General features: G+C 38.1%; 1 protein-coding gene and 1 long non-coding RNA gene across 2 annotated transcripts in view; one reads left to right on the top strand and one right to left on the bottom strand.

Moving 5' to 3' along the window:
- Positions 1-19492, top strand: part of KCNK10 (potassium two pore domain channel subfamily K member 10) — a 53109-nt gene extending 33617 nt beyond the window's left edge. Inside the window, exons 4-7 of the mRNA XM_014064194.2 lie at positions 4160-4320; positions 8891-9077; positions 16255-16397; positions 18766-19492. Of these exons, the coding sequence (XP_013919669.2) occupies positions 4160-4320; positions 8891-9077; positions 16255-16397; positions 18766-19398 (1124 nt within the window). The 3' untranslated portion in view covers positions 19399-19492. The remainder of the gene's footprint in view (positions 1-4159; positions 4321-8890; positions 9078-16254; positions 16398-18765) is intronic.
- Positions 1-27192, bottom strand: part of LOC148049740 (uncharacterized) — an 84089-nt gene that overhangs the window by 13231 nt on the left and 43666 nt on the right. The gene's annotated exons all lie outside the window — the stretch shown is intronic.

Raw genomic sequence — 27192 nt, 5'->3', positions numbered from 1 at the left:
AATTGCTTCCTTACAGTTCTCTATGATGCAGAACAATGGTAATATGGTACATTAGAAAATTCCTTTTATTAATACAGTTCTGGCATCCTTCCTAATTTGTCACTAATAATGGAATGCTAGGAAGAATCTTGAATCCTCTCTGTCTTTCCAACAAATTTGCAATCCAAAATTATAGAGAGCATAGAACTTTCCTTCCTTCCTTCCTTCCTTCCTCATTAATATTGTATTTATCAAAGCATTGAAGAAACAGAATAAATTGTTACATGAAAGAAGGAAAAAGATAGAAAGAAATGTCATGGATAAGCAATAACATAAATACAGTAAATAAATCTAGGATTTACAAAACAGAATAAAAGTATTCTGTTACTGTAAAAAAATAAAAATGAAAAATAATCATTAAAAAAAAATCCAAAAAAGGGGTTGGAAGGGAGGTCTTCTAGTCAAAACCCCTGCTCAAACAGGTGACCCTATACCATTTCAGGCAAATGGTTTGGCAGTTTCTTCTTAAAAACCTCCAGTGATAGAGCACTCATAACCTCTGAAGGCAAGTCATTTCATTGGTTAATTGTTCTCACGGTCAAGAAATTTCTCCTTAGTTGTAGGTTGTTTCTGTCCTTGATTAGTTCCCATATATTGCCTCTTGACTTGCCTTCTGGTGTTTTGGAAAATAGAATGACCCTCTCTTCTTTGTGGCAGCCCCCCAAATATTGGAATATTGTTATCATGTCACCTTTAGACCTTCTTTTCACTAGACTAGAATTATCCAATCTCTGCAACCTTTATATGTTTTAGTATCCAACCCCTAAGCATCTGTTGTTCTCTGCACTCTTTCCAGAGTCTCAACATGTTTTTATATTGTGGCAACCAATACTGGACCAAAACAATTATAATCAGATTTATAATTAATAAACTAAATGCAAATGACTAAATTTATTATATAATCTCAATAAATAACTAAAGATCTCTATACAATTCTCAGCATGATATTAATATTGCTATGACTTTTGTTTGTCATTGTTCCAAAACATAATCAAGTACTGTAAGAAGAAAAAAAAGGGGGAGAGAGAGGAAAGAAAAAGAATCAAATATAAGAATAAAATTCTAAAAACCAAACAAAAAAATCAATCAAAATATTAAATGACATATTTCTGAAATCCCTTCCATAGAGCTCAGTGGTGATTGCCTCAAAATATTTATAAAAATTGAAATAGCTTCTAATTATTGTCTGTCACTTATTTTCCTCTTAAAACCCATGAATGTCTGAGTTTGCCTTGCTGAGTAACATATAACATAAAAGATAATGATTCTTAACTCTACTTGTAATGTATGTTACACCTGTGCGGAAGATAGATGTTGAGCTTGGCTAGGCATATGCTATCAAAATTCTAGTTGACTATAAGTGGCAGAAGAGAGTCACTGTTTTCAGTTTCTTTGCTGCCATCTACTTGGTCATCTAGATTTTTGAAACCCAAATACACCAAGTCTAATTTTTATACACATCTCCGTTACTCCCCACCCCCCAAATGCTACTAGAGAATAATGATGGATGCTATATCTGCAAAATCATTTCTGGATATTATTATAGCATTTGCAAGTTCAGTGCTTATATTTCCAAACCAAACATAGGCAACCAATCTTTAATAATAGCTAGCTAGGGGATTCTTTACAGATTACAGTACATATTTTAAGTTATAAAATATTGATTACAGCTTATACTTTTTAAAGAGCGCAACCTAACATTAAATCCAAATCTTGAATTTAAAGATATGTGTTGTCTCATATTTAACAGTTCAACTTGTACCACCTGTTTAGCCTATTCACAATTTGCTGTGAATGTTTTGCTTTAATTTTGCTTATTGAATGTGAATTCTTAAAAAGCTACCAGCCATTACTATTATTTTATAGCAAGCTAAGTTCCATCTTCTGTTGAAGTTCCAAGTGGTATTAAACATTTATGAATCCATTGTTGTAAGTATATCATTATGAAGTGCTAGAACTTTTACCATATAGCTCATTAACCATAGACTCAGACACACAAATCCCAATCTGCTTTATTTTGTCAGCAGGGACATAGTCTATAATCCCCCTTTCCCCCTTCACTTAGTCTTCTGAAGTGAATAGCTATACTGTGCATCTTAAATGTGCTTAAAAGCTTATTAGTAAAGATAAACTGAAAATATATGAAAATGAAATAAAAGCACAAGGTACAAGGATTAATATATTTCACTTAAATTGTTGGCAAAACAAATAATTAAATAAAGTATGCCTACTTATAATTGTAATAGTCAAATTCCTGGCCTGAATAAGGTGGGGGAAATATGAAGCAGTTAATATACATCCCATGTTTAATCTTGGCTTCTATTGTATCACATGGCAAGTTGATGCTTGAATTTCCATAATACCATGTCCTAAGACAGGATTAAGTTAGTTTCAGATAGTTGTGGTTTTACTTAAAAAAATAACAATGATGGTCTGAGCAGTGTGTTATGAAGTCATAGAAATGAACAGCAATGCATTATGAAGTCACGGAGAAATAAATAGCAATGCATTATAAAATCATATATTTTTCTGTTTTTTAATGGCACCTGTTGGTTAAAGGGTTATAGCAGTGTTTTTCAAAAATGGTATTTTTAACATAGGTATATCTAAACTCTTCAAATTCCTCAGCTAAAAGTCGGCATTGCTTTTAGCTAGATTATATGATTTGGACAAGGGGATAGAGGGGGAATTCATCAAATTTGCAGCTGACACCAAGCTGGCAGGAATGGCCAACACTCCAGAAGACAGGCTTACGATACAGAAGGATCTTGACAGACTTGAACATTGGGTGCTATCTAACAAAATGAAATTCTATGGTGAAAAAAGTAAGGTTCTATATTTAGGCAAGAAAAACAAAATGCACAGGTACAGTATATGTGGTACCTTGCTCAACAGTAGTAACTGTGAGAGGGATCTTGGAATCCTAGTAGACAACCATTTAACTACAAGCCAGCAGTGTTCAGCAGCTGCCAAAAAAGCCAACACAGTTCTAGGCTGCATAAACAGAGGGATAGAATCAGCTGGCGTTGCTGCCAGTTCGCTTCCTACATGCTGCACATGTAAAAGTCAGGCTGTGCATGAAAAAATGATTAAAAACCAAGTCAGGAACAGTAGCAGTGACTGGGGAACTGGTTCAGGGGCATGGCAAGCCTGCCATCCCTACCGGTTTGGCAATCCAGTCCCAACTTCCACTACCAGTTCACCCAAACTGGTGCAAACCGATAGCAACCCACCTCTGGATAGAATCAAGATCACATGAAGTGTTAATACCACTTTATAATGCCTTGGTAAGGCCACACTTGGACTACTGCATCTAGTTTTGGTCTACATGATGTAAAAATGATATGAAGATTAGAAAGAGTGCAGAGAAGAGCAACAAAGGGGACTGGAGGCTAAAACATATGAGGAACGGTTGCAGGAACTGGGCATGTCTAGTTTAATGAAAAGAAGGACCAGGGGTGACATGATAGCCCTGTTCCAATATCTCAGGGGTATCACAAAGAAGAGGGAGTCAAGCTATTCTCCAAAGCTTCTGAGGGCAGGACAAGAAGCAATGGGTGGAAACTAATGAAGAAGAGAAGCAACCTAGAACTAAGGAGAAATTTCCTGACAGAAATTTCTAGAACGGAACAACTTGCCTCCAGAAGTTGTGAATGCTCCAACAAGTTTTTAAGAAGATATTGGATAACCATTTGTCTGAAGTGGTGTAGAGTTTCCTGCCTAAGCAGGGAGTTGGATTAGAAGACCTCCAAGGTCCCTTCTAATTCTGTTATTCTATTTTCCCAATATAGCTACACTGAGATTCTCCAGAAACGTAGCATGTTTTATTCATTTGGATTTCTGTTAGAAATCACCAAGACATTACACCATCATTTTAGGCAGTTGGCTGACAAATTATGGCAGTGGGTTCAAAGGGAAGGGCACAGGAATCTTCGGAAAGGGGGGTGGTTGGCATATGCAAGTTACAGGGTTCTGATACTGCTTTGAGAAGCTGTGGGTCTTTGGTAAGTGCAAAAGAATTGGCTTGAATATTTCCACTCCTGTTTAGCGCCATTCTTTTCTCCTCCTCACAATCTTCAGAAAAGAGAGAGCTCACAACCAATTTCTTTTTTCTCAACAGGTTATGGAAATATTGCCCCAAGCACAGAAGGCGGAAAAATTTTCTGTATTTTGTATGCCATCTTTGGGATCCCGCTTTTTGGCTTTCTGCTAGCTGGCATAGGTGACCAGCTTGGAACCATCTTTGGGAAGAGCATTGCACGAGTCGAAAAAGTCTTTCGAGTAAGACTGAGCTGTTTATTCCCCCGCTTTTTCCTCTTTTAATTCCGAAGCTTAACGGCAAAGCATCTGTGCTTCTTAAAAATGTGGCTTACTGGGACCCAATGATGCCGCCTGTCTCATAGATGTATTTTCACAATTTAGGAAAAGCATTGTTATAAAAGTTACAGATTTCTTAGCTAGGTAGTGCTGAGGGACTTTCAGGAAAAAATAATGAATATGTAAGTTGCAATAGAACATCAGCAGTTCTGTGTTTTGCCGGAGGGCATTCCTTCCAAGTATCTCTGACAAGCCCAATAGGCTGCCAGGTAACCTTAAATTGAATATAACATATACATGCTGTTAAAAAGCTACTTTGTCACTTCCTTCTTCTTTCTTTGGCATATTTCTTGACTCCTAAGGGATGATTCTCTTCGCAATTAACTCAATTCGTATCTTTTGTTTGATATTGTTTGATAACTTTACAGAAGAAGCTGAGATTTAGATCAGGAAGGGAGTTAATTTATTCTGTGCAACTTGTTATCCCTGAACAGTGTGTGTGTGTGTGTGTGTGTGTGTGTGTGTTTAACGATTTAATCTAGCGTCATCCCAGTTCATATTAATTGCAGTGGAAGTGAAAACTACCGTATTTTCACCCATATAACCCGCGGGTTATATGCGGTTTTTACATGCACAGCGCCCCCCTGCGGGTTATATGCGTGGGCGGGGTATACGGAAGATATTTTACACGATCGGAGGCTTGCACAGGCTTGTTTCTCCGTTTCTTCCCCCACCCCGATCTCAGCTGTTTCCTTCTCCTCCGTTCCTTTCCTCTTCCCCAGCTTGCGCAGGCTTGTTTCTCCGTTTCTTCCCCCACCCCGATCTCAGCTGTTTCCTTCTCCTCCGTTCCTTTCCTCTTCCCCAGCTTGCGCAGGCTTGTTTCTCCGTTTCTTCCCCCACCCCGATCTCAGCTGTTTCCTTCTCCTCCGTTCCTTTCCTCTTCCCCAGCTTGCGCAGGCTTGTTTCTCCGTTTCTTCCCCCACCCCGATCTCAGCTGTTTCCTTCTCCTCCGTTCCTTTCCTCTTCCCCAGCTTGCGCAGGCTTGTTTCTCCGTTTCTTCCCCCCCATCTCAGCTGTTTCCCTTCTCTCTTACTCATCGCGGGTTATATGCGTGGGCGGGTTATATGCGTGGGCGGGTTATATGCGTGGGCGGGGTATACGGAAGATATTTTACACGATCCGGAAAACCCGCGGGTTATATGCGTGGGCGGGTTATTTGCGTGGGCGGGTTATATGGGTGAAAATACGGTACTCACTCTCTAAAGTGCTTCGATCAGCAGATGGGAATCATCCAATTGATAAATTCTGAATTTTTCTTTCTTTTGATACCCTTAAAATGACGTAGCATTCTAAGGTGTAAAACTAGTTTAATATTTTTCTCTTTGAATGCAGATTTTCTTTGTGCAGGAAGATTTTATCTGAAATAGTCTTCAGTCATGCAAATTACTGCAGTTTACCTTCACTCTACCTCCAACCTGAAATTATATGAGCCCTTAAAAAATTATTTACTTCATCTGCTATTATGTATGAGCAGCCAAGGGTTTATGAGAGGAAAAGGCAGGAAAGATAGTAATCAATAAAAAAAACTAGAGATTACTATATAATCTCTATTTAGCTTTCCCTAAACTGTACAGTCTAAGCAGTGTTCCTCATTGCTTCCTTGGTCAGCTGAAGATGTGTGGACTTCAACTTGCAGAATTCCCCAGCAGTGTGAAGTCCATTTTGGGTTGGTGACTGGGACCAGAGGTTTAGTCTTCTGAGCTTTCAGACTTGTGCTGGAACCCATCCTCAGGGAACTTCTCTCTATCAGAATGTTCTAGACCAGGGGTGTCAAACTCATGTCATCATGGCAGTATCACGTGATGTATTGGAACTCCCCCCAGTTGCTAAACCGGGTGGGGGTGGGGGAGCACATGACACATCTGGCCGACAGGCCACGAGTTTGACACTCCTGTTCTAGACTATTCATTCTGTTAGAGAGAAATTCCCTGAGAATGAGCTCTAGCATGAGACTAAATCTCTGGTCCAAGTCACCAACCCAGATTGGATTCTGCGCTTGTTTCACTTGTTCGGATCTCCTCAATTGAATATGTCACATTTGAAGCATCTTCTCCATGCATGGATGTATGTTTCTATCAGTGACGTGCGGTGAGGTTTATGGCTGGTGAGACAAAAAGAAAGATAGTGGCTTTTGGCTACCCCGCCGCTATGTCTAACATAGAGATGTCCCGCCTCTATGTTGGACATAGCGCCGGGGTGGCCAAAAGCCGCTTTCTTGAAAGTGGCTTTTGTCCTCTTTCTTGAAAGCGGCTTTTGACTGTCCCGCTGCTATGTCTGACATAGAGACGTCCTGCCTCTATGTCAGACATAGCGCTGGGGTGGCCAAAAGCCGCTTTCTTGAAAGTGGCTTTTGTCCTCTTTCTTGAAAGCGGCTTTTGACTGTCCCGCTGCTGTGTCTGACATAGAGACGTCCTGCCTCTATGTCAGACATAGCGCTGGGGTGGCCAAAAGCCGCTTTCTTGAAAACAGCTTTTGCCTGCTTTCTTGAGTCCTACACTGATTAAGGAGAAATCCTTTAGTTTTATGCTAATATATTGATGACTCACTTCTATACAGGAGACACGGCAGCTCAGTGGCTAAGGCATTGAGCTTTTCGATCAGAAACTTTGGCAGTTCAGTGGTTCAAATCCCTAGTGCTGCATAATGGAGTGAGCTCCCATAACTTGTCCCAGCTTCTGCCAACCTAGCAGTTCTAAAGCACGTAAAAAATGCAAGTAGAAAATTAGGAACCACTATTGGTAGTAAGGTAACAGCGCTCCATGTGCCTTCAGTGTTTAGTCATGCCAGCCACGTGGCCATGGAGACATCTTTGGACAGCGCTGGCTCTTCGGTTTTGAAATGGAGATGATCACTGCCCCCTAGAGTTGGAAATGACTAGCACAGCGATGGCGAACCTTTTTTGGCTCGCATGCCATAAGAGGGGGGGAGTGCAGGGGAGTCATGTGTTGGCATGCCACACCCATAATGCAACGTGTGACCCCCCCCAGTGTGCATGCACACATGAGAGGTGCTCCCCCCATTTTTTGCATGCTTTCCCCCCCGCTCCCTAGGCTCCAGAGGCTTTATAGGAGCCTGGGAAGGGTGAAAACAGCCTCCCCCACCCCCTGGAGGCCCTCTGGAGGCTTCAGGGACCTTCAGGAGGCTTCAGGGAAGGGCTTAAACTGACCCTACGAGCAAACCAGAAGTCCGTTCACGAACTTCCGGTTTGCCCATAGGGCCAGTTTTTTGTGCTCTGGAGGCTTCAGGAAAGCTCCTGAAGCCTCCGGAGGGCCTCCGGGGAGGGAAGACTCTTTTTGCCCTCCCCAGGCTCCTATAAAGCCTCTGGAGCCTGGTGAGGGCAAAAAATGGCTTTAAAAAAGGCTGAACTCAGCTGGCCAGCTGACAGGGCAATGTCTCATATGCCCTGACAAATGACTCTACGTGCCACAGGTTCACCATCCCGAGACTAGCACATATGTGTGAGGGGAATCTTTACCTTTTAACTTCTATACTGTGCGGGATAAACTTCTATGCTGTTGGGGATAACTGTATTATTTTAATCATTCAAGGGCAGGGTATGCAACTCCCTTGGTGAATAATAAAATTATCAACCTGCAATTGATAATGGAGCTATAGGATGGCTGTGGTGTTCTGCCTTTAGGGATGAACACGAAGCCCTTTTTGATGTGAGGTTGGCTGTTCATTTGGTGTAGATTTCAGAGGTATGGTTGAATGAATGGTTTGATGAATATAGATGTGAAGTACCCTTTTGAAGCAGCCTTATAAAACTTTGCAAACTATGTGACTTTTTGCAGAGATGCAGATGTGCCATTATGTGTCATGTGTAGGAACTAGATTTCTGTTCAGGCACTGTGGGGGATACTGGCCCTTATGTTATGTAAAGCATTTCAATGAAGAAAAGCAAGTTGTCCCCATGCCTTGATGAGCCACACTATATTTTTTCTGTAGGTCCCATCCAGGTGAATTGCTGCCCTGTTTTGAATCTAAAGTGCATATTTCTGCAATGCAGACTAAATGATGCATGCATACTGTTTGAAAGCTCATTCTTTTCTGAAGCATGAAATCACAAATGACTAATCATTTTATCATACTTTGATTCAAATACACACACACACACACACACACACACAATATACTTCCATTTCTATTATTCTTTTTCTACTTCTGCTTCTATTCTTTCTTAAAAAGCAATTGTCACGCTTTTGTAAAATTTAAGGTTAGTAGCCACTCATTCTTCTCTTTGGAATATTGCAAACTTTACTACTAGGAAGTTTGACAGTGGGGGGAAATATTGTGATTTGATATACACAGTTGTGAGATTAAAACTTATATTGCATATTTCTCATGTTTATAGTCCGTTTGCAATTCGTTTGATGATTTTTAATATGATATTGCCAGGCAGCAATTTATTTTGTGTCCGTTTCTGAAACCAGTGCCTTGAAACCCACAAATGATGATCATTTTCTTTTTCCAGAAGAAACAAGTGAGTCAGACAAAGATTCGTGTGATCTCTACCATTCTTTTCATCCTGGCCGGATGCGTTGTTTTTGTCACCATTCCAGCCGTCAGTTTCAAATATATTGAAGAATGGTCAGCCCTGGACTCCTTTTATTTTGTCGTTGTCACTCTGACCACAGTTGGTTTTGGGGATTTTGTGGCAGGTGAGACATTCCGTCAATTGCTTGATTGATTAATTGCAGAGAACTACTGTATGTACCATTTATCAAGAGACAAATCTTACCTAGCTTACCTAGCTTACAAATAACATGTTAAATTTGTAGGCATGAAAACTACAATATTAACCTATAAATATGTGCTTTTGCCAATTAAGTGAAGGTGTATGCTTTCAAACTGGAAACTGAAGCCATATAATTGTTTTTAAATTATTTTTTTCTAGCCAGTAAGAAGTAAAAAAAAATGACAGGGGAAGGGGAATTACATTTGTGCTATTGCGGGTTTCTGTATTGAAAACAACATATTGGATAGAATATGATATAATTCAATTTTGAATCAGAAATTATTCTAATTGTTTTATTTCTATTGCCATTTAGTTTACATTTCTTTCACTGGGTTGCCCATGAGTGCCACTAACTGTCCTTTTGGTTACTGTCCCAACATTGAAGGTGGGAAATAATAAAAAAATATTAACAAATATCCTTGGTCTTTTGACTGTTGTACTGGGGACATTGTATACATTCAAGTTCTCTCTTTCTTCCCAGTGAAATGCTAGTAAATACTAGCTAGATTACTCATTATGAGCGAGATTCCAAATATCAACAGTAAAAGGACTTTTCAGAAGCAAACATCCATATCTTCTGTAAGAAATAAGGCTGTTAACATAAGAACCAGAAGTCTCATGTTAAAGAATGCTATTTGCTCAATAAAGATATGGTGCCTTTTGACCATCAAAATGAAGGTCAATTTCCATGGACTAGGAAAAACAGGAGAACATAAACTTTGGTGTATACACCTATATAAAGGAGTTGATTTTTGTGTACTGTATAAGGAACACACTTCTGTATATATGACTTGCCTCCTGTCTGCAATAATAAAGACAGCAGACAGACAGAGAGACAGACAAAAATTGTGTTCAGCCTGGAAAACCAATCTCTAAGGATGAAATACTGGAAGAGATTTACAGTTGTGCATATGTAAAGTTGAATGACCTGTGACTGCTAAATTTGCTCATTTATTCCTCCCAAAATTATGGAAGGAGAGGCTTTGCCTAAAGAATATGATATAGGCTCTCTTGCAATGCCACTAACTAGATTAAATCACCAGTGCCCTGCTCCAGTATAAGAACCAAGTATCCCAATCGATTTATTAGGTTGTGTTAGGTAACTCAACAGTATAAGTATAATCTTTATTGTCATGGTACTTAAATCCAATGAAATTGGTTGAAAGAAAGTTGAGTTAGCTGATAGATCCTAATCATCAACCTATGATTGATGGTCCCATATCAGTCCCCATCCAAGGCCCTGTAGCTATTTGATGCCAATCACTAGCGGTCCTATTTGAAACATAAAATAGGAATGTGGACAGGTGTACTGCCTTCCTTGCTCAGTGTGAGGTAAGACATATAGATTCCCATTGATTTTTCTTGTATAAAGTTATAATTGACCGGATAATTGAGAAAGTTGCAAGATGAACATTCCCTTTTCAAATGTCACACAAGAGTTTGGACTTGGATAGCTTTATACTTTTATGAGATCATGTTCAGTGATCCTGTTCAATAGGTGATCTTTTACCTCTGAGAGGAAAAGGGCTCTATGAAAACTCATGCAACTGATTTTTATTTGCAGCTCAGGATGAGGCTGAAATGACAGTGGTTTGATTAAATAGTATAAAGAGGGACTATAACATGAAATATTGGACTAAAGTCATTCATTCATGGCATCCATAGATGATCAGCATTAATCTAGATCTGTTTAAGTAACTATGGGAAATCCAAGGAGTAAAATAAATGGCAGAACATGGTAAGGGAAGACATCACTATTCTTCTTTTCCCCACCTACTTCTTCCAACCAAATATTAGACAATTCAGAAGTCGTGGTAGTCTTTAATGGCTACTGGACAGAATTCTGCAAGTTAACCAAGTAGTAATGAAAACAATTACACAAATTCTATTTCAAATAAAATAAAATGGCTATAAAATTGTATCTGGGTCATTGAGGAGATAGGGGAGTGTCTAGTTTTACAAATAAGCAAAATTATAGCAGTCTAATAAAAGTAATTGTACATAAAATGAATAATAATTGTCTGATTGCTTTCCTGGTAAAGAGTTAAATGTCCTTATAGAAGGCACAATATAAGAGATGATAGAAGATTCAATATAACAAGATACATGAGTTCCAGAAATCCTTCTCCATAAGGGCATGATTTCAACTTGTCAGAGATTTTTTTATATTTGCCCCTGAGAACAGCTGTTATGAGGATAATAAAATATGCTAATGTTAGTTCTCTTTACAGTTTAGAAACAGTTATTTGTTGGCCTGAAACCTGACTTGATTATTCAGGAATACATTCTTGGGTTGGGCAGATTGATTTAGTTGGGCTTTCAAATCTCTGGCACATTGCTTGGGAGCAGTAAATGATCACAGGCCATAATCGGAACCCATAGTTGTGCAGGTTTTGTAAGGATGTTCTTTATTCTGTTGATTTGTAATTCTTCCCAGTGAGCAAAGAGCTACATCTTCAAGCAATAACAATTAGTTCACATAGATATTTAGCCATTTCTGTAACTACAGATTTAAATTGGCTCACAAAGACAGTTGCATGGCCTGCATTATTTTATATCAACTAAAGCTTTTAAATGATCTTCAAGGACACCCTTGAGGAGAAGAGGTTACAAATGCATGAATGACTGTCATCAAGGGTTGCCACTCTAGGAATAGTTGCAACTGTACTTGAGCAGAAGCCCTTCTAGTCACCAATGCCACTTGCTCAGCAAAGCGCAAGTATGAGTCTAGAGAGCCTGCAAGTTGTGTGCGACCTTGGAGCAGGAGAGTACAATTCTGTTCAGACACAAAGATGACATTTTCCTGAAATGGTTAGGTTTACAAATCCAAAGCCACTTGGTTTTGGAGAAGTCCAGTCAGAGCCTGTTCCTCTCAATCCAAACCCTGACGGTTTCTAAGCATTGGATTGTACTTTCACCATCAATCACTTTTCAGCTGAGAACAGAATGTGTAAGTAGATATCATTGGCATATTGATTATATCGAACTCCAGGCTGACAGGTACCTTATCTTGAAATTAGAAAGAAGAAAGAGAAGAAAGCTCCCTGAGGCATTCCATTTAGTGGAGGTGTCTAGGCAGTATTCTCCCGCTCCAGTCCCTTGGAGAATGGTCAATGGTATCAAAAACTATTAAGAGATTAAGAAGAACCGGAAGGTTGTGCTTTCTTGATCTAGTCTCTCCATAAGTCATCCACAGGTATACCCAGGTAAAATGCTCTAAAATAGAATGGGAGAAGGTTTCTTGAGCAGGAGCAAACAACAGCCTCCTTTCCTGTGGAAGAAGACCCCTGTTTGCTCAGAGAAGCATCGATTACGGTTTACAATTCGGTTTCCTGCCACGGATGCCACTTTGGAACAAATGCCACTTCAGTATAATCAAATCTAGCACCTTTATTCTGGATGCCCTTTTACTACGTGTGTGTAATTAGAGTCTTGAGTGAACCACAAACAAGATCCTTAAGAAAGACATGGGCCTTTTGGGCCCAGCTGCATCAACATGTCTCTCATGTGGTTTCTATGGATAGTCTCTTTTGATGTCTGCAGAATCTCATGGTTGACAGTAGCTACCCCCTCCTCATTTAGGGAATGTCCTGCCCTAGAAATCCAATCAAAAACTGAGAAAAGATTGATCTGACAAAATGTGTTTCTTGACACATTTGTGTTGATTTCTCAAAATTTTATCACATTTTTGATACTGTTCACAAATATATCTTTTTGCGATCTGCTTTAGAAGATCCAACTTATTACCTGAATGATTCCACATGAGATATTTGTAGGCATTTCCTATCCCCTTTTTCTTTGTTTACTAAGGCCAGACAAGGCAATGAATTTAAATGAAGTCTGGGCTAAATGTGACTGGAGTCAAGGTAACTGCTTGTGACAGGAGTGAAGGCAATCAACTACAAAAATCATAAAATAAGCAAACTCTGTGGTGGAATTATTTTTCATTTGCAGCATTTCTGTTTAAAGCTATGGACTTTGGAGAAACTCCTTTCCCCTTTCCCAACAAGATGCTATTCACTTTTACTTAGAAAACAAGGAAGAAAACTACATCTCCTATCCTGCACAACATCTCATTTGTAGGATTCTGAAGGAGACATAGAAATAATATGGTACCCATGTATTTATGGTGATCTGAAATTCGAGAAAGTGACTCTGCTGTCTGAGATACAGAATAATACTGGCCCATGGCAAAATAATTTAAGCACTGATGAAATTAATGATTAAAATAGTGATTCAGAAACATAATGAAGAATAGTTCCATCTTCCCTTTAAAAATGCTGTTTATAAAGTATGAACTATCTTGATGGCCCGGTTGGAGAAAGCAATACAAAAACTAAATTTGATTTCATTTCATTTACATTTAAGTATAATGAAAATAAATAATCTTGATTGTTCCCCGAGCAAATATTGTATAATTTCCCTCTATTGTCTTAACTGCTATGTACAGTATGATGGTAGCTTTTGAAGAACCTCATCTAAAGCTTTCAGGGATTAGATGTGGCTTTTGAGCCTTGGGCTATATACTCCCACAGTAGATCATTGACATTTTCAAATTTATACCAGAGTCAACTTCTTTATGTTTATCAGTTTGGAAAGGAATTTGTCCTGTTAATTTGTGGGCAGCAGGGAAGAAAACTGTCAATTGAACACAAAAATATTGCACTGGTTTAACTGGAAAGTAGTAGCATTTATTTTATAATGTCTGCTTATTCTGTGCAACAGATCACGCTTAACTGTTTAGTGATTCTCCCCTGGGACTTGTGATACATGATCAGAAGAACATCATCAGCTGATAGAAACAAGGGCACAGCTGCTTGCCCTTTGTTATACCTTGACAGCTGTAAAGCCATAACCATACATCTGTTGAAAGATAATTGAAATCAGAAGCCATACTTGAGTCTTTGCCAACCTTTTATGTGCTTGGATTTGTATGTGACTCTTAAATCATTATAAGCATGCTCATATGCAGGCTACTTAGAATGCACCTTAAAAAATTCATTGCAATGTTTCAAATTGCTAACAGGCTGTAAAAATGCAGAAGGTCAGGGAAGTAGAAGATGGAAGACAAAACAACATTATAAAAATAAAATTGAGTTCTCTGTCCAGCTGTATTTAAATAAGTGACATTAACAGTACACACACAGACATACACACTCACACACACACACACTCTCACTCACTCACTCACATAAAAACAAATTCCAAGTTTTCTTGATAAGAATCTGAAATTGATATAGAGTAGAATAGATGTAGTAATGCTAAGTGACAGCAAGATCAGGAAGAAGTATGAGAAGCTGGAGAAGTATCTGAAGGAGGAATTGAGATAATGTTTAAAGGGCCAAGGGATTCCAGGGTGGTAAGGTCACTTGGGACTGGGATATCTGAACTTAGAGAGTGGTTCCAGGAACAGCATCAGAGCTCCTTGTCCAGAAGAATGTATTGCTAGGAACAGCTAAGATACTGTGCAGAACCTCCAAAGTAGCAGTTGGGCTCATTCAATTCAAAGGGACTTGCTCCCTGGTGAATAAACGCAACACTATAAGCACTCCTTTCCAGTGAGCAAAACTTATTGTCCTTAAACAATAGGACTGTACTGCAAATAGCATTTTGGGGGGACATGGCTTTAGAGAGAACACACGCTGCAAAACATTGTTTATTTTTATTTATTTATTTGGTTTGTCAAACATGTACAAGATAACAAGAATCAACATGGACATAAACAAAGGAAATGAGTATGAATAAATGGGGACAGTAGGACAGGGATGGTAAGCATGCTGGTGGGCTTATGCACGCCCCTTTACAGACTTCTTAGGAATGGGATGAGGTCCTCAGTAGACAGTTTGAGGTTGAAGCTGTGGAGATTTGTGAATGTAACAATGGAGTCAGGTAGAAAATTCCAGGTGTTTACTACTCTGTTGCTGAAGTTGTATTTTCTGCAATCAAGTTTGGAGCAGTTTACCTTGAGTTTGTATCTATTGTTTGCCCACCTATTATTGAGGTTGAAGCTGAAGTAGTTGTTGACAGGTAGGACATTGTAGCAGACAATTTTGTGTACTATGCTTAGGTCACACCATAGGTGGCGTAGTTCCAGGTTGTCCAAATTTGTGTTGATAACTAGTTTGTATTCTATTAAAAAAATGAAAATTATCACAAAAAAGGTGGAATTTCCTTTGCAGCTTAATGAGTCTGAACATTTAGCTATAAATAATGTGAATATATTGATAGCTGAAAACTTATATATTCATTAGCAAAAAGCTTTTGTAACAAATGTGTTAAAACAGTGAACTTATTCTGATCATTTATTATTCATTTTTTGTAATAATTTTATTAAAGTTTATAAATACCAAGGTAAACAATCAATACAAAGCAGAATTAAAAAGAAAAAGTGCAAAGAAAAAGACATAGAAAGACATGACTGCCTCTTCCTTCAAGACAAGTGCATGCAACTTCAGTAACTTTTCACCTTCTCTGATATTTCAATGAAATGTCTCCTCTTCCCATTTCTTATCTCTTACCAATAAGCAAATTATAAATCAATATGCTAAATATTTGTATGTGCTGTCAGGATGGCATGAACCATATCCACCTGTGGATATGTGAACATGCATACTGAGGTGAGTTAGTGAAGGGTCTTGCTCAAATATTGAAAATAACGTGGATTGGGATTGGGAACATGGAAATGAAAAAGTGTAGCTTCGCTTTTGAGATATGTTTTGCATCTACATATCTAAATCAGTGGTGGGTTCAGGGTGGTACGGGCATACCAGTGGCAGCTGGGAGTAGTGGCCACCATACCAGAACAGTGCTTTGGAGGGCCCACCCGTCCGCCCTCATTCCTTACCTGTATTTGAGCTAACTGGGCCATTTGCGCATGCACGTGCAGCATATGGCACCTGCTTGACCTCTGCTGAGCAGTTGGAACGTCGCAGGGCAGTAGGTGTGCATGCGCATGCAGTGCACGTCTCCATGGTGGATGTCCGGCCCCTTTGCAATATACTGGTTGCGATGGGATCCGGAACCCACCACTGATCTAAATGTGTGTTCTTCTAGTTGTTGTTGCCATCATCATTGTTATCATTGTTGTCTTACCACCTTAGGAGGAAATGCGGAAATCCCTTACCGGGAGTGGTACAAACCCTTGGTATGGTTCTGGATCCTTGTGGGCCTTGCATATTTTGCTGCTGTCCTCAGCATGATTGGAGACTGGCTGCGAGTTATTTCAAAGAAGACTAAAGAGGAGGTAACTATTAGCAAGTAGCTTACATGACAGGATGTTTTGTGTCATGTTATTTCTGCTTTCGGGTTTGAAATTTACTGTATCAGTACTCAATACATAACAAATTTGGGGAAAATACAATATCTTAAAAAAGAAAAGAAAACAGAGATAATCCAAATAAATGTAAAAACAACATTAAAACAATTAGTTGTTTTTTAAAACTTTATAAAGAAGATTATGGGCTGAAAGTCATATCTAATTTTGAATAGTAAAAGCTGCACTCAGAAATTGTCATTAATTGGATAGACAAATTCTAATGGAATTTAATTGAATTATAAATTCATATTTTTTTCATCTCATGAGAGATTGCTAAGGTAAAGGTAAAGATTCCCCTGCACATACGTGCTAGCCATTTCTGGCTCTAGGGACAGTGCTCATCTCCGTTTCTAAGCCGAAGAGCCAGCACTGTCCAAAGACATTTCCATGGGCATGTGGCCAGCATGGCTAAATGCTGAAGGCAGACAGAATTCTGTTACCTTCCCACCAAAGGTGGTTTCTATTTTTCTACTTGTGTTTTTACATGCTTTTGAACTGTTAGATGGCAGAAGCTGTGACAAGTAACGAGAGCTCACTCTGTTATGCGGCACTAGGGATTCGAACCACTGAATTGCCGACCTTTCTGATCGACAAGCTCAGTGTCTTAGCCACTGAGCCACCATGTCCCTTTATTTGTATTTTATTAGAATTTTATTAGAATTACTTTATTAGAATTTGCTACATTGGAGTAATTCTTGTTTTTTAAAAGCTGATGAATTGTTTTTTTTTAAAAAAAAACCAACTAAATATGAAGTTATAACTCTCAATCAGCTATTAAGTAATGGTATATTTAAATTTTTCAGATTTTACAAAAGGACTATAATTTACAAAGAAAGGCTGAATGGAAATACTTAAGATTTAGAAGACTTCTTATATATTATTGTTTGACTTTCATGACTTTACAGACTCTGAAACTTCAGGAGAATTGTGTCTGTAAGATATTATCTTTGTTGAATTAAAACCCATGATTGCCAATGTAAAAAAATATCAAAAACTAAATCTGAAGAATAAAATATAATTTTGGAAAAGAAAATAGAATGATCCTATATTGCCCAATCAATTGCCTCAGGTTTTGAGGAGTGTTAAATATATTTGTTATGACCTAAAATGCAGTAAAAATTCTCTTTAGAGTCTCTTGGAGACTATAGAGAATCTTCATGAAACAATTGGCTGTGATCCTTTTTATGTTAGCGATGTAATAAAATTGAGAGTACATTTGTTATGGGTTATGTTCTTGCAATTCTTTGTTGCCTAGTTATTATTATTATTGTAGACCAAGTTCTTTCAAGTCAATTAAAGATTAAAACTGTTTATGTTTCTTAAATTAGAGTGGTTTCAGTGTAAAGAATTTAACATACACTGAGCATGGACTTGTGAAAAAGTGATTATATGTTTATGGGAAAAACATATAAATGGGAAAATTGGCTTTACAGAATTAGTCAGTTGTTAGACTTTCAACCAGCTTTGTACTAAAGGAGAGCCAAGATGGACAATATAATTCTCTATGGCCTATATTTATTTGAATCCGAATAAAAATATATGTTTCTTTGTGTGTATGAATAATACCAACTCAGATCCAACTTAGATGTTTGACATCCCACTCTGGAGCTGAGAGAGAGTGACTGGCCCAAAGTCAGCTTTTGTCACTAAGAGATTAGAGCTTGAGTCTAAGTATTCATAGTCCAGATATAGTGAATATTAATAGATTCACACACAGACGCACACAGAGCTAAAATTAAATACAATTTAGGTGGTGAAGCGGAAGGTTTTTATTTTAATTTAGGTGCTTTTATTTTTTATTCCCCATTACTTTACATACTATTAATGTAATATAGAAATATTTGTTTATTATAGAGGAAATTACTGTGTATTCAGAAAACTGAATAACAAATAAAAATACTCAGCCTTTGAAAATCAAATGAATGCCTGATCCCACTAATTGTTCATTAATTCAATTTGCAATTGGAGGAGCAATTGTCTGCTTCTTTACTTAATCAGTTTAAATGACTGCCAACTTGCAACTCCGAGCAACTAATATAGGATTAAAATGAAAAATGATCAACAGGACTAAAAAAAGTAGAGAATATGCAATACAACCAAAGTCAACACAATGATAGTCACCACCAATACAACATGAGGCTGGCCCAGTGGATGGGAAAAGGTTCATGAAATGTCAACAATGGTCGGGCCATCTAAATTTCAGAGGATAATCCTTTTTATAAACATCTGTTTAAGTAATATCATTTTTTGAATTTATTCTGAATCTTCCTCTATTATTTTTGGTTTTCTGTGACAGGTTGGTGAAATAAAAGCCCATGCGGCAGAATGGAAAGCCAATGTGACAGCAGAGTTCAGGGAAACACGGCGGCGGCTGAGTGTGGAGATCCACGACAAACTTCAGCGGGCAGCCACCATTCGGAGCATGGAGCGCAGGCGTTTAGGTCTGGACCAGAGAGCCCACTCCCTGGATATGCTGTCACCAGAGAAACGTTGTGTCTTTGCTGCTTTGGGCAACAGCCATTTCAAGGCTTCATCTCAGGAAAGCATCAACAACAAGCCTAACAATCTGCGCCTTAAAGGATCAGAGCAATTGAGCAAACATGGGCAGGGGGCGTCTGAGGACAACATCATCAACAAGTTTGGTTCTTCATCCAAGCTGACCAAAAGGAAAAACAAAGACCTGAAAAAAAGTATCCCAGAAGATGTGCGGAAAATCTATGAGACCTTACGGCACTACTCCTTGGATGAGGAGGAGAAGAAAGAGGAGGAGGACGACGACTTGGAGAAGGTGTGTCACTCGGAACACTCCAGTACTGCCATTCTTACCAATTGTATTGAACAACATATGGACTTGGAGAATGGCGTGCTACCCACTGAAACCAAAGAAAGGGAACACGAAAATAAATCATTACTTGAAGACAGGAATTAAATGTAGATCATTCTTTGACTCTAATGAGCCAGTGTTAGTCTTTTATATATGTACATGATCTATAAATGTACGTATCAAGACACGTGCCTTATACAGACCTAGTTCAGTCTGAATTGCATAGCATCCTAGAATATTTCACTGTGCCATAATGACCGAAGGTTGCTCTGCCAAAAGAAATCACAGATAATACACTGGAGAATGGCATCTGAAGGTGGAGTATTGACAGTGTCAGCCTACACTGTATATGTACAAGGGGGGGAAATTCCAAAGGAAGATGGTAATGCAATTGGAAAGGTGAACAGCGTGGCAGGAATGTGTGAGAGCAAAGACAGACACATTAGAAGACCATTTTGGAAAGGAGGCAATGGAGCCGGCATGAGTCTTTCCAGTGGATTTCAAGTTCTTTCTCTCACTGTTGAATACTTTTGATTGAAAAGTAAAATAAGAGGCTGAACTGTCAACTTTAAGGCAGTGTTTCTGTTTTGGCATAAGATCCAAGTATGAGTGTTTCCTCATTTTATGTTTTGAAAAATCAATGAGCCTTCAGTGATCCCTGCTCCCCAAATTAAAATGTTTTTATGCACAAGAAAAGTATCTGGATGCTGGGATATTATCAGTAAAGACAACATAATGTCTTTTTTGGAAACAAGAAAAGAAAACGTAGAAACAGCTCATTGTGAATATTTGTCATGTAAAATGAAAAAGGGAAAAATGATGAAAAACTTCTGCCTTAGGAAGAAATTCATCTTATAAACTAATACTATGCCGGGGTAGGGGAAACTTCACAATTTAAGCAACTGCAGAGTCTTAGAAAGGAAAATATAAACTTGTGCTTGGGTCAATAACCAGTGAAGTTCTTTTTTAAAAGAAATTGCGATCATACTTTCTATTTCTGAAGCAGCTTCAGTTTTAACACTGTAATACGCTAAAAATAGAAAGTGAAACCTTGCATGATGTCAACAGTTTGCTATTCTCTGTAGCAGAAATTCATTAAAAAAGACATGTCATATACAATGTATAGTAAAGGGTGGGGCAACTTCCAAACCTCAGGGCTTTGTGACCCTATTGGTGGTTAAGCTTAATGTAAGAGAAAGACAGCTGTCCAAAATTCCAGGATAGTAAAAAGGAAACTGGTGGTAATGTTTGATTAACTATTTTAAGTGCTTAGAGCTTTAAGTGCGATTAATAACTTCATATTGTGAAGTCTTTAATCACTTATTTTTAAATACCTTTCTTTAATTTTTTTTCTTATTTGATCCTTCTCTCCACAGAAACTGAGCAAATTCACTTTTAGTGTTATACCAAATAAGAAAACACTATCACTTATGTGTTTGTTGTTCTTTCCATTAATAAATGTGGAAAGCACAAAATTGTTTCAGATTTCAAAGCAGATGTTAAATGAAAATGTAGAACAGAGTTGATTACTTAGAATTATAATGCTTGGATCTCTCTCTCTCTCTCTCTCTCTCTCTCTCTCTCTCTCTCTCTCTCTCTCTCTCTCTCTCTCTCTCTCTCTCTCTCTCTCTCTCTCTCTCTCTCTCTCTCTCTCTCTCTCTCTCTCTCTCTCTCTCTCTCTCTCTCTCTCTCTCTCTTAAAAAGAAATTAGTTCTTGGTGAATGCTTGAATGGAAATTTTCTTAGAATACACATGCAAATTGACATACATTAGCATCCTTCAGCTACCATTCAGAGAACATCTGTAAATACTATAGAGTTCCCCAAATACTATTTGTAATGTTTTTAAAGGATGCCAAAGCCATTGCTGCACTTTTTAATTTCCCTGCTTTCATATGTTCAGCCCAACACAATTTATGGAGAGTGTATTTGTAATGCTGTCATTTCAAACATCTCAGTTGTTTGCACCAGTCTATAGTTAAAGAAATCTTTAACTCCTTCTTTCTTTACTATTCCTGACTAATCCATAAAACCGTGAAGATGTAGCCCCAGAATCAAATCCTTCTTCAACTATGGAGCTTACTGATTGTCTTGGGAATTTCCAAGTTTGCACAATGATTATCAGAAAAATAAAAGATGAACTGAGAGAGACACATATATACCATCTTCATCATCTTGGGGAAAAGATGTAACTGAAGATCCTTTTAAAAATGTATTATCCACTTGACTGGTTAAAATAAAAGTCCCATTCTCTGAAGCTAAAATGAACTTTCAGTATGTGGGTATTGGACAGTATGTTCCATAATACCAAAGGTTGCAAGTTAAGGAAAGCTGCAGCTAATAAATAATGGAAGAGAGTTTCCACCATCAAGGCTCATGCTGTTCTCCATCTTGGCTCACACTGAGAAAGAACATTTGGAACAAAGAAGAAAATTGTATGAAAACCACAATGCTGCTAACGGGGGAAGAAATGCTTTTAAATTACCCAACAGCTACATTACACATAATTTAAATTCTACTTTGTGTAAATCGTAATCTGATCATCATCGGTGTCAAATAATTCTATGCAGGAGAGTGTGCAGAAAATGGGAGAAGAGATGGAATATAATGTCTTCTGTTCCAGGTATAGAAAATAATGAATTTAGCATGCAGTTGAAGACTGGAAGAAATGGGCTTCTATTCCCAGCAGCTACTAACATTTGGGAGTTTATTATATTCTCTGTGTGAATCCAGAAGCCCAGTTAGTCCAACATACAGTTTCTGCTTTTACAAACCAGATGCTTTGTTAGGTAAGCTCCTTGTTGGGAGAGAGAGTACGTTCAGAGAAGCGTTGTAAGAGTTGTGTTGGAGAACACACAAACTAGCCTACAGAGACACTGCAGTTTAAATAGGCTTTTACTTTTGTGGAAATAGAGGTATCAGAGTCCATCAAACAGTCCAAGTCATATACGGATAAGACAGTCAGTCATCAACGTCTTTCAGTTAAGGGATAATCCAAATAACATAGTCCAGTATCACATAATTAGTTCAGTACTCAAAGTTTGCTAGCAGTTGCAAAACTTACAATAGCTCACGGCACTTTCTAACAGCCAGCTTCCAAAACACTCAGATCAGATCAGCCCAGCATCTAACAAACAGAGAGCTAACAGTCATTCTGGCTCCCTATTATGGCCGATTGAGGAGCAACCAATCCTCATTTTACAGTTTGATTTAAAGAAACAGGTACAACATTGTTATATGATTTATATATTGCCAACCCAACCGTTAGATTATATTCCTAACATTCTCCCCTTTGGGTAGCACAATATATAAATTTTACAATCTTAATCTCTATTCCTCGCAACTATGTTTATGCTTTACATTACCTTGGGCCTTAGTAAAATGATCTGTGATGTTATCTTCAGACATACAATACTCCAGTGAAACTAATTTACTATTCACACTTTGCCGTACATTCAGATATCTGATATCAGTGTGTTTTGATCTAGTTTTTACAGCAAGATTGGATACCATCTGAATTGCTGCTTGATTGTCTTCGTAAACAACAATAGATTCTCGTATGTCAATCCCCATATCAAGTAGGAGTTGTTTATAACAAATCAAATCTCTACATAATAATGACAAACATGAGAACTCAGCCTCCATAGTCGATAGACTCAAATGTTTTTGTCTAATAGATCCCCATCCAATTAGTGCCTTTCCCAGGAATACAACAAACCCTGATGTTGATTTCCATATAGACACATCTGTAGCAAAACTTGCATCAGCATATGCAGTTAAGCTCAGATCATTCTTAGGTTCGAAAATACAATGCATAATGCATCATTTGCTTAAGATATCTTAATATCTTCTTAGCAGCTTGCCAGTGCCTTTCAGTAGGTTCAGCATTAAACCTGGCTAATTGATTTACACTATATGCTATGTCGGGCCTTGACCAATTATTCAGATACGATAAGCTACCAATTAATGATTGATAAATACCTTTATCAAACACAGGGCTTTTTACATCATCATGGCTAAATTCCTGACCCATTGAAGTTTTAGCTGGTTTACACAGTTCCATCCTAAACATTCTGAGTAGCTGGTTAATCTTCTCAATTTGTGAGATTTTGTATCCTCCCCTAGTTTTATCTATTTGTAAACCAAGATATTGCCTAATCTCACCGAGATGTTTTATACTAAACTGCGTCCTTAACAGTGTTACAATCCCCATAGCTTCTTGCTTAGTTTTAGTGATTACTGATATGTCATCAGTGAACAATAGCAACAAGGAAATCACACCATTACTTTCTTTTTTAAACAAACATGGATCAGCCATGCCAGCTTTAAAACCCATCTTAGTTAACTCTTTAACAATACATTGATTTCATTCATATCTTGATTGCTTCAAGCCATACAGACTCTTTTTCAATCTCCAGCAATCAGTTTTACTATCAGTTTCCTGCAGGCTTCTGTAAATATATAGTATGTTGCAATGGTGCATGAAGATAGGCTGTCTTTACATCTAAGTGATTAACTATATATTCATTCTTAGCTACCCACACTAATGCTGCATGTAACATTGTAGCCTTTAAACTAGGTGCAAAGACCTCATCATAGTCATTGGCTGACTGAGCAAACCCTTGTGCAACTAACCTGGCTTTATGGGTTACAGTCCCATCTACACTATTTTTAAGTTTGAAAATCCATTTACAACCAATGGCATGTTTACCTGGTGGTAACTTTACGTTTTCATACACCTCTAACCATTGCAATGAGTTTAATTCTTTTTCCTTGCATTTTTCCAAGCTTTCTGTTCCTCAGTTGCATATAGAGTTAATACTTGGTAATTAGCAGGAATCTTATTTGCCTGACATGCTATAGACGCCTGATACCTGTCAGGTGGTCTCGTTACACAGGTTGAATGTCTAAGTATTTCAGGATTCACCAGTGGACTCTCCTGTATAACCTGCCCTTGTTCTGCCTGCAACTGTACTTCTTCCTTAATTTCTTTAATTACTGGTTTTACTACCTCATCATTAGGGACTACTTGGGTGTTGATAATTACATTATCATTTGTTTTTAATTTATTCCACCCCACATGTTCTATAAACTTAGCACTAGCACTACAGTAAATCTTAGCTGTGCCCTTCTCCCAAAACCTAAATGATCTATGGTTAGCCTCATATCCTACAAAAAATAACTGTCGAGCTCTATGTTGCCCTTTCAGTCTCACTTATGATGGTATATGCACCCATGCTGGAGCTCCGAATGTATGTAGGTAACTCAAACCTGGTTTTCTGCCATGCCACCTAGTGAGTGGCAATTCACTGGTTGTTGTATTCACCACATTATTTAAAACATGGTTACTACACATCTTAGCTTCAGCCCACAGTGTTTCCAGCAAACCTGAATCAGCTATCATAGTTCGAGCCATGGCCTGTAATGTTTGCCCCCTTCGTTCTACAAACGAGTTATGTTGTGGCCTATAAGGTGCAGAATGTTTGTGCTCGATTCCAGCTGCTTTTAACATTGTTTGGAATTTATAATTGGTAAACTCCATCCCATTATCAGTAACTGCAGTAATAACCTTGGCTTTTATCTTTCTTTCCGCAAACCTCAGCCAATTAAAGAAATTCTGAAATGTTTCTGTTTTGTTTTTCATTAAGTAACAGAAACCGTATCTAGAAAAATGATCCATGATACTCAAAACATAACAGGCACCTCCAAACTGGGCTTTAAAGGTCCTATTAAATCAGCAAAAACAACCTCCAGAGGTTCCTTCGTTCTAAAACCATTCAGTCTGTTTGCTGGAGTAACTTTGCTTTTCTCCTGATTGCAAACATTGCAGTTTAAATATTTACTACATGGTTTTAGTTTTACTCCTTCTGCCAACTTAACAGTTTGTTGCAGCATCTTGAAATTAATGTGCCCCATGCGTCTATGTAGTAAATGTATGCATTCATCATGGGGTTTAACATTACGATAAGCTGTTATTTAAAATAGCAGTAACTCTGTTACCCTCCTTTTCAATAATACAGATGTCTCCTCTAAAGGTTACCACATAGCCAATGTTAACCGGAGCCCTAACTGATAGTAAGTTGAATTTCAGGTTAGGTACATATAACATTGGTAGCTGCTCATTTAGGAATGAACAACATGCATTACCATTACCAGACGCCCTCACGTCCCATCCATTTGCCAAAAATACATGTTCCTTGCTCGTGGTCATTTTTGCAAACCTTTTTCTATCTCTAGCAATGCACTGTGATGCTCCACTATCAACAACCCACAAATCATGGTTTACTGGTGCATTGCTAGACATAGCCAAAGTAGACATAGCTAAGTTGACATTAGATTTTTTTCTAGCTCTTCCGGCATTCTATTGTTTTGCCTTTTTACAGAACCTAGCTATAATGTCCCTTAGCCCCATAAGAATAACATTTTCGAACAGTATAGGTAGTAGAAGGTGACGCCTCATGTTGTGGTGGTTTCTCTCTCAGTTGTTCCCTCTCCATCCTTCTTCTTGACTCTTCTCAGTCGTGCGGTAATGTCAGTCAATGTTAGTTCATTTCGGGTTAGGACTTCAAGAGAAGATACAAAAACATCATAACTTTCATCCAGTGAGGAGAGTATGATATAAACTTGATGTAGCTCAGAGAAAATTAGTTCTTTTTCATGTAGCTCCTGAAAAACCCCTTTCATAAAGGTTAAATGACCTAACATATCTCCACCTTTCAGAAGATGTGTCCTAAACAGTTTGGTGTAAGATGTATGTGTCACGTACATAAATCCTCTTCAAATTCTCTCAACATCTTGCAGCAAAATTTTCTCCATGATTATGAACTAATTGTTGGTCATTCAGTGTTAGACCAATTATACACAACGCCCATTCATTGAATCGCTGAAAATTTGCTATCTTCTTGGCATCATCATCATTATCTAGATTCCAAGCAGTTACATCCAGTGGATTCTGTACAGCATCCCATAAACCTTCCCTATGCAGGAGTAGACTGCATTTCATAAACCAGGAAACATAGTTTGTTCCATCCAACTGGGTTATCATCATCTGACTTGTTGATGGGTCACTCGCCATCTTCTCCAGGATAGTACAATCACTAAAATAAATAGCTGTCTGTATGCAGTATTGCGTATCAACACCAACTCTCCTTTACCTACATCTGGTACACTCTGGGCCCATAACCAATGTTAGGTAAGTTCCCCGTTGGAAGAATAAGTACGTTCAGAGAAGCGTTGTGAGAATTCTGTTGGAGAACAAACAAACCAGCATACAGAGACAATGCAGTTTAAATAGGCTTTTACTTTCGTGGAAATAGAGGTATCAGAATCCATCAAACAGTCCAAGTCATACACGGATAAGACAGTAAGTCATCAACGACTCAGTTAAAGGATAATCCAAATAACATAGTCCAGTATCATATAATCAATTCAGTACTCAAAGTTTGCTAGCAGTTGCAAAACTTACAATAGCTCACGGCACTTTCTAACAGCCAGCTTCCAAAACACTCAGATCAGATCAACCCAGCATCTAACAGAGAGCTAACAGTCATTCTGGCTCCCTATTATGGCCGATTGAGGAGCAACCAATCCTCATTTTACAGTATGATTTAAAGAAACATGTACAACATTGTTATATGATTTATATATTGCCAACCCAACCATTAGATTATATTCCTAATATACTTAATAGGCACCCTAAAAGTAGGATATGAGAACCATCATGTTCTATAGCGTGTATTTGCAATGGAAGGTTTTTTTTAAAAAAAATACTATCATAATTTGAATTATGATGAAAACCTTTCTCACACACATAGATATGCATACAAGCTATATTTGACTTAGATGAAAATTTAGTCCTGGTGCCATGTATATGAAAATGGATTGACCTACTTGTGTTCAC

This window comes from Thamnophis sirtalis, unplaced genomic scaffold, assembly GCF_051295495.1.
Source record: "Thamnophis sirtalis isolate CommonGarterSnake01/CBP01778 unplaced genomic scaffold, rThaSir2_p1.2 scaffold_1, whole genome shotgun sequence".
NCBI classification, from domain to species: domain Eukaryota; kingdom Metazoa; phylum Chordata; class Lepidosauria; order Squamata; family Natricidae; genus Thamnophis; species Thamnophis sirtalis.
This window is presented reverse-complemented; position numbering and strand designations above follow the sequence as displayed.